Raw genomic sequence first — 13,894 nt, forward strand, 5'->3', positions numbered from 1 at the left:
CCTTACTGTCTCTCCCAAGCCCCGTTTCAAACCTGTGGCCACTACCTATGAAGGCTCGGTTGGCATTTACCTCCGTAGGATCAGAAGGGCTGACCGGTTGTTTCAGCCGGATGGATTAGTGCTGAGTCACAGCTGTTTGTCTGCGGGAAGCAGGCGAACGGGAGCTTGAATTCAGCCGATCCAGGTTCAGTGTGTGTTCTGAGAGGCCCAGACTGCTCGTTCCAGATCCACGTCAGCTCAGCATTGCCTAGTGATCCTGAGCAAACAGAGTTAGGCTGTTTACGACTCCCTATGCCTGCACAGCTGAAGAGGTCAGAGACTTGATCTCTCCGCGCCCGCCGCCATGTTGGACTCCCCTGCATTGATTTTTATTAAGTAAAAATCTTATCTCTTAGGCAAGAGACACATTACTGAGTGAATGTGAAATTGGCAAACATGCAGTGAGGGAGGCATTTCAGATAGTGCTCGGAAGTTGATTGACAGCCCTTCTGGAAAGAAATACGAAAACATATCATCAAAGAACTTTACAGATTTTTATTCTTTGAGAGCCTTTAATTTTACTATCTAAAACAATAGTCATAAGAGCATGGAAATTTATGAACCAAGATGTTCATCACTGAGAATTTAGAAATTATAGAAATAACCAAGATAAGGAGATGAATCAATGTATTTCATTGTCCATAAAACTACTATACAGCCATTAAAAACAATATTTGTCCAATAATATTACGGGAAAATATGTTACATGAAAAAGTTAGGTAACAGTTCACACAATTTCACTAGGATGTATGCACATAAATGTATATAACTGTTACTTGGAAATAAAGACTATCATATAGTTTTCAGATAAACCCAAGATTTTTAAAATAGCACCTAAGTAAAATTTGAGCCCATTTTTCAATTAACATATTCTAATGAAGAACAACAACACAAAACAAATTTCTAAAACCCTTATTTTTAGAATCTCTTCTGCAGTGCTCACAACTCCACTCCCTCCTGATAGTTCCTAGTGGAAACACACTGGTTCTTGGGCATTAGCTCCTAAAGGCTTCCTTCCTCACCCTGAGTTTGAGCTGTTCCTTTGTTCTATGCAATGTCTCATTACACTGCATTCCAACAAAGATGCAAATGCTGTATGTGGGACAAGTTAAAATTAAGTTGACAAAGAGCTTGGAACAAAATAAGTGACAAATGTACATTTTCTTTAAGGTCCACTAATTAGACCAAAAGTTATTTTCAAGCTGACAAACTTCATTGAAGAGAAAAAAATAAAATAGTTCTTTACCCAGGATAGTTTTGCTTTATGGTAACAGCTTTTTGGCCTTACTCATTTTCTTCTTTTGTTTTGTTTTTAATTTTTTTTAGTTGTAGAAGGACACAATACCTTTATTTCATTTATTCATTTTATGTGGTGCTGAGGATCGAATCCAGTGGCTCTCCCATATGAGGCAAGCACTCTACCACTAAGCCAAAACCTCAGCCCTTCTTCTTGTTTTAATGAACTAAGGGTTATCAGGAGTGGGCATATAAGTAAAATATTCTAAAGAAATGTGTGAATGAAAAGATACTAAAGTTCATTATTTTCTAGGAAAAATGCAAAGTAAAACCATAATACTGTGTACTATATACTCAGCAAGATAGCTAAAATAAAAAGACAAGAAAGACCAAGTTTTGTTGGGTATGTTTAGCAACCAGGATGTATATCCTGCTGGTGAACATGCATTGACAGAACCATTCTGGAAAACTGGCAGCATCCAGTGTTACTGAATTCACAGGGATTATAAACACCTATTTCACAAAATTGTGAATATTAAATAAGATATATGGAAAACATTTAACACAGAGTTTGGCACATAGTAATATTACAATGATATATACTATATGTATTATATTTAATTTTACCCTATATTTAATGTTACATATAATTGCATAACAATTTAATTCCTATCATTGATCTCACAGAAATGCACACATGTATGCATCGAAAGACAGCCTATGCAAGAAGTAGGAAGATAGCACAACCTCTCAGTACTCCTCAGCTTTGGGCTTGATAGTTCTGCTGACACCCAGGCCACTGGAGGGAAACTGGCATTGGGTCTCCTTGTTTCCACCCGCCATGCCAGATATAATCCATGATTACAGTAAATATACTAAGTAGACTTCTGAAGAGTTTAGCACTGCGTGTGATTGAGGACATCTAAGTAGGCTTCCTGGGGGAGATGATATCAAGTCCTAAGGGATGATGAGCAGTTTACCAGGTGAAGACAGGAAAGGACACTACACATCTTATAGATGGTAGGAAACACAGGTGAAGCCCAGAAATGGAAAGGAGCATGTGAGCTCACGGCCTGGTGTACATGGTAACTGGGAGAGGCAGGACATGAGAGGATGCTGGAGAGCATGGAATCAAATAGGAAAGACCTTTTTATCTCCATGAAAAATGCTCAGCTCTACCCGAAGGTTTCAGAGAAGCCACTAAAAACTGATAAGTATGGGATAATGTGATCATATCTGCACTATGGGAAAATAATTCTGACTTAAGTGTGGTTAGTGGATTGTAATAAAACAGGACTGGAGGCAAAGAGGCCATTTTCAGGCTATTACATAGTAACTTAGACTAAAGACAGTGAAGGTCTAAAGTAATCTGTGGACAGAGAGATAGAGATGCATAGAAAAGGAGGGAAGAAGGGAGGGAGGGAGGGAGGCAGGTACAGATTTAATAACCAGAAATATGAAATTGAAAAGAATTAATTCATATATTAGGGATAAGTGAAGAAGAGGTCATGGTGGCCTTTAAAATTTGGAGCTGGGGTGATGGAGATAGAAAATGTAAGAGGAGAGATGATTTTGAGAATGGTAATGTTGGTTTAAACCATTGAGTCTATGTGATAGCTAGATGGGGATGCAGGCTAGGCAGTTGAATTTGGGATCCTAAACCGAAGGAAATTTCACGTGCAGCCACAATGAAGTATCAGGAACTAAATTTACCTTTCTGCCTTAAAACTTAAAAGCCAAATAAAATATGTGAGACAATAGTTTCCAGACACTTGACAACAGAAAGCAACAAGGTGAGCCACACATGTGACCAAAATTGCTACCTGGAAAGTGTTTCCAGGTCTCAGCTTTTGGAGTGAAGAAAGGAGAGCCTGGTGGTCTCACTGAGTTGAGGAGATAGAGGTGAGAGTTCAGGGAGACCAAGACAACTAGAATTTGATAGTCAAAATATCAGAGAAGAGGGAGCTATATAGGGAGGATGAGGAGAAGGAAGAAGAGAAAGAGGAAGGAAAGAGGAGGAGGAGGGAGAGAGGGAGGGAGGGAGGGAGCAAGAATGCAAGCAGGACTGAGAGGGTATGAGAAAGCAGAGCACACATGAGAAAATTACCTAAGGTCAGGGAAAAAATCACTAGAGAGGAGTGGGTGAAACAATCCTAGATACTCAGAAGGAAGGGAATAATTTTTATTTCCTCTGGCCACCTCCTGACACTCATGGCATTAATAGAGTTCTCAGAAGAGAACTACTTTAGTAGGGGGGCCAAGATAGTCTTGGGCTAAAGGTTGCTCTGGGCCTGCCCTATAAAGCCCTACAAAGAAAACCTCAGGAGAGTCAACTAATTCTATGTGATTTAACTGAACCTAGCCTAACACTATCTAAAGGAATAGAACAAAATCCAGTACCCAGAGATAAAAAGAAATTCACCACATCTTTTAATAAAAAAATTACCAGGCATGAAAAAAATAAAAGAAAATAGGAACTATAACCAGAAGAAAAATCAATCCCAAAAGTGATACAATAAGAAATATACAGCAGGCATGGTGGTAAGTGCCTGTAATTCCAGCTCTGATGGACTAAGTAGGAGGATCACTTGCCCAGCCTGGCAACAGAGTGAGACTCTTGTCTCAAAAATAAATTAACAAACAAAAAAATTTAAATTAAATCAGGTTAAACAATGAAATTAAATGAAAATTTAAATTTAAAAAATTTAATTTAAAAAACAAAGTGGGGCTGGGGATGTGGCTCAAGCGGTAGCGCGCTCGTCTGGCGTGCGTGCGACCCGGGTTCGATCCTCAGCACCACATACCAACAAAGATGTTGTGTCTGCCGAGAACTAAAAAATAAATATTAAAAATGCTCTCTCTCTCCTCTCTCACTCTCTCTTAAAAAAAAGAAAAGAAACATGTTCATTTTTAAAAAAAAAAAAATAAAATAAAAAATAAAAAACAAAGTGAAATAAAATAAAATAAAAAGAAATATATATATATATTATATCTGATCTTTGTCCCCAGTTCTTGACATAAAGCTTCTAAAACCCTTGAAATTTTCTAAATAACAGAAGTGTGTGTGTGTGTGTGTGTGTGTGTGTGTGTGTGTGTGTATGTGTATGTGTGTGTATGGTTTTTTTTTTTTTTTGGTACTTGGGATTAAACTCAGGAGCACTTGACCACTGAGCCACATTCACAGTCTTTTTTTTACATTTTTATTCTGAGACAGAATCTCATTAAATTGCTGAGGCTGGCCTCAAATTTTGATCTTCCTGCCTCAGCCTTCTAAGTCACTGGAATTACAAGTATTCACCAGCACACCCAGCTAGGAGTATATTTTTAAAATTCATAAAAAGCCCCTTTCAACTATACCTGGGTTTATTACTAATGCAGAGATTCTTAGTGGGCCCTCAGATGGTTTCAGGATGGGGTCTGGTTCCCAAAGGCACCAACCATTGAAGGTTGGAACTTTCAATCCCACCCCAAGACCACTGGGAGAGAAAAGAGACTGGAGATTGCATTCAACCACCAATGACCAGTGGTTTAACCAATAATGCCTATGTAATAGAACCTCCATAAACCCCTAAACAATAGGTGTTGGAGAGCTTCTGGGTTGGTGAACACATCTAGGAGCATGGCAGAGGTAAACGGTATACCTTGCTCTGTGCATCTCTTCAATTTGACACTTTCTAAATTGTATCCTTGATAATTACAGGTAATAGTAAATGGCTTTCCTAGGTTCTGTGATCCATTCTAGTTTATTTTCATATTTGAGGAGGGGGACCATGAGAATGCCTAATTTAGGGCCAGTTGGATAAAAGTACAGGAGGCAACCTGGGACTTGTTATTAATACCCGAAATTGGGGTAGTCTTGTGTGACTAAGACTTTTACTAACCTGTGGGATCTGTACTAACTCCAAGCAGTTAGTGTCAGTATTGAATTGAACTGTAGGATGCCCTGTTGGCATCCAGGAAGTTGTCAAATTCATTGCTGGTATAGGAAAAAACACACATATTTGGTATTAGAAGAGTCATGGGTAAAAACAATATAAGTAGGAACTTTCCTAAAAATGACACACATGATAGAGTGAGCAAAAATGTGAAAAGAGCTTTTATAAATTTACTCCATGTACACAATGTAGAGGAAAATACAAATATAATGAGAGAGAAATGGCAGATACAATTAAGACCCAAGTCAAACTTCTAAATGAAAAATACAATACCTATAACAAAAATGTACACTGCATGGAGTTACACACAGCAAAGAAAAGATTAGTTAATTTAAATAATAATAGAAATATTCCAAAATAAAACACAAGAAAAATATTGACAAGAATAAACCTAATTATCAGGGAACCATGGAGCAGAATCAAGCAATCTAGATATATATAATTAAAGATCCACTGGGGGCATAGAAGGAAGAGGGGAGGAAGAAAAAATATTTGAAGAAATAATATCCAAAATCTTTTCAAATTTCTTGACAGTTATAAACTCACAAATTCAAGGAACTCAAAAGATCTCAAGCAAAGAAACATGAAGATACCTCATAATCAAATTCTTGAAAACCAGTAATAAAGAAAATCGTAAAAGCATCCAGAAAAGCATAGGCAGGGCACTGCAAACAGAGGAACAAAGAAAAGAATGGTAAGACACTTCTCACCAGAAACACAGCAAATCAGAAAGTACTGAAAGAAAAACATCCTTTCAATTTAAATTTTATTTATGTTCATAAAATGAAGACAAAATAAAGACCACTTCCTACAAGAAAACAGACTTAATCAGTACTGTAAGAAGTATTACAGTAAGTCCTTCAGAAAAAAGGAAATGATTCTTGATAATCTGGAAATTTGAATATACATATGAAGAATACCAGAAATGGTAAAAAAAATATAGGCGCACATAAAGTATTTTTTTTCTTATACACACACACACACAAAAAAACAAGCAGCCGGGCATACTGGCGCACACCTATAATCCTAGAAGCTCGGAGGCTGAGGCAGGAGAATCTTGAGTACAAACCCAACCTCAGCAAAAGTGAGGTGCTAAGCAACTCAGTGAGACCCTGTCTCTAAATAAAATATAAAATAGGGCTGCATATGTGGCTAAGTGGCTGAATGCCCTTGAGTTCAATCCCTGGTACCCCCCAAAATAAAAATAAAAACAAACAAATTAAATCTAGTAACATCAAGATTAGATATCTTGACTAACTGGAATCAATCCCAGGAATATAAAATTGATTTATCCTCCCAAAATCAATTAATAGAATACATAATATATTGAGAATAAAGGACAAAAATCACATAATCATCTCAATAGATGCAAAAAAAGCATTTGACAAAATTCAACATCTTTTCATGATTAAAAAAAATACTTAACAAGTTAGAATAGAAGGTTTCCTCACCGAGATAAGGATAATCTATGAAAAACCTGTAATTGGCATCATATTAAAGGTGAAAGACTGAATGAACTTTTACCTAAGATCAAATTCTATTTACCATTTTACTGGAGGTTCTATATAATATAATTAGGCAAGAAAATGAAATAAAAGGCATCCAGAGTAGAAAAGAAAAAGTAAAATTTTCTGTTCATAGATGGTATGATATTGTTTTAGGAAAATCTAAAGTATCTAGCAAAAAACTATTAGAACTAATGAAAAATTCAGCAAGTTTGCAGGATCAACATACAAAATAAGTTATATCTCTATATACTTTCATTGGACAATCCAAAACTGAAATAAAGAAAATAGTTCAATTTACAAGAACATCAAAAAGAATGAAATATTAAGGAATAATTTCATAAAAAGTAGTACAAGGTTGGACATTGAAAACTACAAACTTCTAAAGAAATTTAAGTCATCCTTAATAAATAAAGACATCTGAATTTATGGATAGACGAGTAAATATTGCTACAATGGCAAGACTCCCTGAATTTATCTACATAACCAATGCAATACTCATCAGAATACCAGCTGGATTCTTCACAGAATTTGACAAGCTGACCTTAAAATTCATTAGGAAAAATCAAGAAACCCAGAATTGCCAAAACAATCTTGAAAAGGAACAAAGTTGGAAACTAACACTTCCAAAATTTACTACAAAACTATAGTAATAAAGACAGTATGGTGTTGGTCTAAAGATGGACATATTGATTGATACAATAGAATTGAGAGCCCTGAGTTGGGGTGGAAGCTCACATTTAATAGTCAATTAATTTTCAATAACATGCCAAAAGCATTCAATGGGGTAAAGAAGAGTCTTTTCAACAAATGGTGCTGGGACAATGGAATGTCCACATGCAAAGAATGAGTTTGGATCCAGCTATAGTTTGGATATTGAATGTGAGGTTTGGTGGACCCATAGAAGGAGGAGTCTTTTATCACAGTGGGTATACCCTTAAAGAGGATTGTGAGATCCTGGTCTCTTTTCTCACTTTTGCTTCCTAGCTCCTGAGGTGAGCAGTTTGTTTCACCACATGCTAACCACTCTTGGCATCTGGTATACCCACCAGAGGCCCATAGCAATGGGTCCACCTGATCTTGTACTGGAAACTCCAAAACCATGAGCCAAAATAACCTTTTTCTCTTTATAAGTTAAGTATCTCAGGTATTTCATTGTAACAATAGCAAGTTGACTAACACAGACTCCTACCTCACATCAACACAAAAATTAACTCAAAATGAAACAAACACATAAATTAAATATAAGATTTAAAACTATAAAAGTCTTCAAAGATAATATAGGCAAAAATCTTTGTGATCATGTAATAGGCAATGATTTCTTTCAAAAGGTTTCTTGCAAAGGGCCCTGTCAAGAAAGTGAAGACAACTTCAAAATGGAATAAAATATCTGCAAATTATACATCTACTAAAGGTCTTGTATCTAGAATATATAAAGAATGCTTTCAACTCAATAATAAAAAAGACAACCAACTTAAAAAACAAAGTATTTGAATAGATATTATTCTAAAGAAGATACACAAATGGATTATAAGCATATTAGTTGTTATGATTCATTAGGGAAATATAACTCAAAACCAAAATATAACACCACTTCACACTGACTAGGATGCTTATAATTAAAATTACAAATAACAACTTGCATTGGAAAAGATGTAGATAGAAAAATCAGAATGTAAAAGAGTCTAGCGATTCCTCAGAAGATTGAGCACAGATCATAAGCATATATCCAAGAGAAATGTAAACATATGTACATACAAAAAATGTGAACACAAATACTCATAATAGCATTACTTATAATAGTAAAACGTAGAAACACCCAAATGTTCAACAACTAATGTATGGATAAACAAATGTGGCATATACATGGAATGGAATATTATCAGCAATTATAAAGAAATGAAGTACTGATACATGGTACAATATGGGTAAACCTTGAAAACACTACACTAAGGAAAGAAGATAATCACAAAACACCATATATTTTATTATGACCTTTATATGAAATGTCCAGAATAGACAAATCTCTAAAAACAGAAAATAGAGGAGCAGTTCGCTAGGGCTGGGCTTGGTAGTAAAAAGGAAAAACTGCTAATGCGCATGGTTGTTTTACAGGGAAGGAAAGTAATGAAAGTGTTCAAAAGCTGATTGTAGTGATGGTTGCACAACTTGAAACCATGGAATTGTACACTATAAATAGATGAATTACATCCCAATAAAAATGTTAGTTTTAATAGGTAATTGGATGTTTAAAGCAAAAACAATAACATTGTATTGTTGGGTTTTTCACACAGAAGCAAAATGCATGATGATAATAGCTCAAAGGAGAAATGGAATTATATTGTTGCAAGGTTGTTATGCTATTCATGATATCATCATCTGAAGAAAGACTGTATGAATTGAAGATATATAAACTTTACAGCAACCATAAAAACAAATAGAAACATTAAAAAGTTATGGACAATAAGATAAAAGTGAAAGATAAAATAGAATCATAAAGAAATAGCTAATCCCAAAGAAAGCAAAAAAAGTGGCAAGTGGGGGGTGATAGGTGGAACAAATAGAATACTGATAGCAAGATGGTGGGAGTAAACTCAACTCTATTGATACTAATAGTAAGTTTAGACTATCTAAACACTCCAATACCAAATCTATCAGACTGGATAAAAATGACACAATTAAATGCAGTCTAAAATAAAACTACTTCCAATATAAAATCAGTGAGGCTCAGAGTAAAAGGATGAAAAGATACACCATGCAAAGAGTCATCAATAGAAATCCAGAGTGATTACATTAATATCAGACCAAGTAGACCTCAAAACAATTTTTTTTTAACCAGGGATAAAGAAGACATTTTGTATTGGTGAACAGGTGAACTCCTTGAAAGCACATAATAATCCTAAATGTTTGGGCACCTAAGAAGGAACTTCAGTACATGAGCTACAAAAACTAAAAAAATAGAAACTAAGGAAAAGGTTTGGGGAGCAGTTCTAGTCTTCAGCTTAGAGATGGAAGTAGAAGCTATGGTCATTGATGGGATCACCAGAAACCCAGGTAAGGGAGAAAAGAGATGAAGATAGAAAAAGAATTCTCACAAAGATTAAGAAATCAAAATAGGAGAAAGCAAACAAGAAGTAGGGTCATGGAAGACAAGGGAAGAGCGTACCAGAGACAGGGTGTGTTCTATGTCAAGTGTGGCTGGGAGGTAGAGGAGGAACTGAGAGGCTTCAGCTGGATTTATATGAGTCACTAGCATGAGCTGCATGGGTGGTGAAGTGGAGGCAGAAACCAGGCTGTAGTGGACTGAGGACTCAGCAGGAGCTGAGGAAGTGGAGATGACAGACATGATGTTGGTTTCAATAGATGAAAAAGAACAGGAGAGAGGAAGGGTTGTAAAGTCAAGAAATTTGGGATTGTTTTTTAAACTAATTTTCAGTGGAAGATGACAGGAGAGTGGGGACACAAAGGTAAGCAGGGAGGGATGAAGGGAGAGAAGGAGGGAGGGATAAGCAACAGAGCAAGGTACTTGGGGTGGGGGCAGGATGTAGGAAGGATTATTAGATCCCCAGTTAAGAGACTAACCAGAAGAGGAACACCTATTTCTCGGTATGATGGGGGCCAGGGGCATAGATAGGCACAGATGGGTAAGTCTGGAGCACAGGCGAGGTTAAAGAAGCTTCCTTTTGAAAAGTTTTCTTTTCTCAGTAAAATCAGAGTCTAGGTTGACTGCTGAGAACGAGTTGGGGAGCTGTGGTGTGAAAAAATCAAGGGTCATGTGAGAGCTCTGAAGTGGCTGTGGGGTTAGAATAAGCCTGAGCAGCAGGTCTGCTGGCAGCTCCACTGAGGACTGTAGAGCATGAATTTGAACCAGTATAGTCCACAAAGGGGTCCCTTCACCCCTCTATACCAGTACTAGAGAAGGCAGACCATTCCCACACTCTAAGGTTGGGGTGGATGCCTAAGGGGACAGACGGCAAATGGTGAGCAGCTATAGAGACAAGCTATAGGGTTCAGATAGGATCGAAACAAGAGATGATTCAAAGCGAGGAGAAAAACTGAGGGTGAAGGTCTTTCTGAGCTGACACAGTAGCAATGAGGGGGAACAGACTGCATAGGAGGTACAAAAAGACTAAGATTTTAGAGTTTCAACAAGATGCTGGTAATGGGTCAATGAAATGAAGGTGGCATTCAACAAGTTGAAGACAAGGGCCTCAGAGGTTGGGGTATGGAGGCACCATCCTAATGGTCATGGAAGTGCCCAGTATGGTGGGAAAACCTAGATGAAACACCACAAGCCAAGAGTCCAGTCTTTCTTGCTTCACCATATCCCTAAGGACCATATAACTTTGCCTTCAATTACAACTATTCCCAACCTATAGTGATGTGTCCCTATAATTCAGCGCTCAAATCTGAGGCTGTTTGAGTTCTCCTCAATTCCTTTGTCCATCTATTTACAGCTCTGTATGCCCACACAGAATAGGTCACCAAGAGTGAAATGTCATGCTTGTTGGTACCATCTTGAATTCAGCAGTTTTGCCTGACATTAAGGGCTACTAGAAGAGCCTTTCAACATGGAAGACCCAAAGTGGTACTAGAGGCTCTGGACAAAGTAGGGAGGTAGCAACTTTCAGAAATATGCCAGCCCAGAAACCCAGTATGGCCAGGGATCCCTAACATCCAGTCATAAGCTTTAGACATACAGTCCACATGATGCACTGGGCCTCCATTTATATAAGTAAAGTTATGGCCAAAGGGCCACTTGCTCCCAGTAAGCCTCTTGATTCCCAAGTGAGGCAGGCTCCCTCATCTTTACCACACATAAAAAACCCTAAGCAGGTGGCCTGAATTCTAGTTCTAACTCTACCATGAACCTGCAGTGTGACTTTGTCCTGAAGGCTCAGTTTTCTCTATTAAACAAAGGGTTGGATATAGGATCTCAAAGGCTCTTGAAGACTTGACACAGCCTATGGGTTAGCAGATACAGGAAAAAGACTCATCATCTCACATCATTCAAACTGCACCTGCTGCAAAAGACAAATGAGCTAAAATCTTCAAGTCTCATTAGAGCCCTCTCTCTGAAGTACACTACTAATACCCCCGCTCCTCCCTAAGACCTCTGCACCAGGTTCAAGTGATAAACTCCACCACCACATTTTTGTCTTCATGAGATGTTCTTTAGGCTTAAAAAATCAACCTGGTCTGAGGTTGTGTGTAGAAAAAAAGAGACACAGTGTCACACCTGAGACCTATGGTTCTTCACAGAGTTTCCCTTTTAGAAAACTAAAAGGCTACCATCATCACAAATCCCATCAGTGTTCCAGGACTGACAACCTTGGGCGGGGGGCCAAACCAGAGCCCTAGGTGTCCCCTATTTCTTTGTCTGGACCTTGAAGGTCAGGCTGATCCTCCAGGTGCTGTGTACCCTAGTGGCCACTCCACAGAGGGAGGGAATTCCATTACCTTGCCTCATCTGTACATAGGGAGGAGCCTCTCCTTCCCAGGACTGCTATTTCTGACCATCCCATTGGGCCAAGGAATACATCCTAAGGACTCCAACATCAATAAATTACAAATAAGGTTCTGTTCAGGAGCCCTGGGAAAGACCCAACTTCTGTCCTCAGAAGACAGGCCTGGGGATGCCACCTAGAGATAAGGCGTATCCAGACCTGGGTACTTGGATAATGAGGCTGGATGCTCCCGCACCATTATCTCCTCAGTGGTTTGGGGCCATAGCCTGATCACATGTGAAAGACACCCTCTCCTTGGGTGGGCCTGGCTGAGAGTCCTAGGACAGACTGGTGAAGAGAGCCCATACCTCTGGGCTCTGGTCAGCACCACCTGGCTGGAGTCAGGGCAAAGGAGCACAGGAGGATCTGAGAGGAACTAACCAAGCCCACAACAGCCACCCTAAGTGCAGACTTTGCCTAGAGGTCACACCCTTCCCTAACCCCATGTCACACACACACACCCCAGCTCATATGGGGTCCATAGCCATCAAGCCACCCACTCCCTCCCCACACCTCCCCTCACAATCCCCTGAAGATGATCCTCCCTTCCCTCCTTCCCTGACAGCTCACCCAGCGATCTCCCTTCCTTCCTTCCAGTACTTCCTCCTGGTTGTTCTCCTGAGGAGGAAAAGAAGGGGTGATTCTCCACACCTTTGCAGCCTCACCTCATCATCCCCACCTGTTGTCTGGGCACAGTGTGATCACTCAAGGCCTCCTTCAGTGCCCTGGTCTCAGCTGCCTCAGGAAGTGAGTTCAGTGATGAATTGGGGTGGAGGGACTTCCACAGGGTGCTCCCTCTGGGCCCAGCACAGCAGGCAGGCAGGCCAGAATGAGGGCACGAATGGCTCAGGCGGTGGAAATAAGTGTGGCGTGGGGGTGGGGGCAGGAAGAGACTGGAAGGAGGAGCCCGCCAGAAGAGGCATGGAGGCAGGACTGTGGAGCAGCCAGATGACTTGAAACAAGGGGGAGAGGCTTTTACTCCAATGGTGAGGATCCCCTGAGATCCTGGGCAGATTCTGAAGTAATGAGGCACCCTGATCACCAGTCTAGAGCCTCAGGGGCTTGGGGATAAAGGCAGGGAGCCCCATATGGTGAGCAGGGAGAAGCACCTGGGGCAGAGGAGGCTTTGGAACTGCAAAGGGAAGGGTGGGTAGCTGGAGTTAATACAGGGGTGGGGTACACGGGCTAAAGGTAGGAGGGTGTTGAGTGCTTACCGATCTCTTCGGTGGCCCCGTTTCAGGGGCCCAGGTTTCCTGTGCTGCTTTGAATGCTGAGATCCCATGGGCTGGGGAATGCCTCCTGGGGACAAAATCCCTGTCTCGGCAAAAGAGTGCAAACCCAGAAAGAAGATAAAGTTGTCCTAGCCCCCATGGTGGCCAGAGGATGAAGTACTTGGGGGTTGGTCCTGCTTCAGGCTGCACTTGAAGACCTGGTGCCTGTTGAAATGCCTTGTATTCAGCTTAGGACTGAAGCCAGCTCAAGCCCACTCAGGTGTCTCCCTTCATCACCATGGCAACAGTCAGACTAACAACCACCATCACTGATTAATTAGGACATGGAAACCTGTCTGCTGTTCTTGTCCCCCTCCCAAACCCTTCAGGACTAGACTGAATCCTCAAGGTCTCAGCAGCCATGCCACACAGGGACAGCCAAATGCTAGTTTCCATGGCAA

General features: G+C 39.8%; 1 protein-coding gene across 1 annotated transcript in view; it reads right to left on the reverse strand.

Moving 5' to 3' along the window:
• Tub (TUB bipartite transcription factor) overlaps positions 1-13,608 on the reverse strand; it is a 70,535-nt gene extending 56,927 nt beyond the window's left edge. Inside the window, 3 exon segments of the mRNA XM_040284808.2 lie at positions 12,793-12,840; positions 13,437-13,555; positions 13,558-13,608. Coding sequence (XP_040140742.1) covers positions 12,793-12,840; positions 13,437-13,555; positions 13,558-13,593 — 203 coding nt within the window. The 5' untranslated portion in view covers positions 13,594-13,608.
• Positions 13,609-13,894: the final 286 nt, after the last annotated feature.

Source organism: Ictidomys tridecemlineatus, chromosome 4, assembly GCF_052094955.1.
Source record: "Ictidomys tridecemlineatus isolate mIctTri1 chromosome 4, mIctTri1.hap1, whole genome shotgun sequence".
Taxonomy (NCBI): Eukaryota; Metazoa; Chordata; class Mammalia; order Rodentia; family Sciuridae; genus Ictidomys; species Ictidomys tridecemlineatus.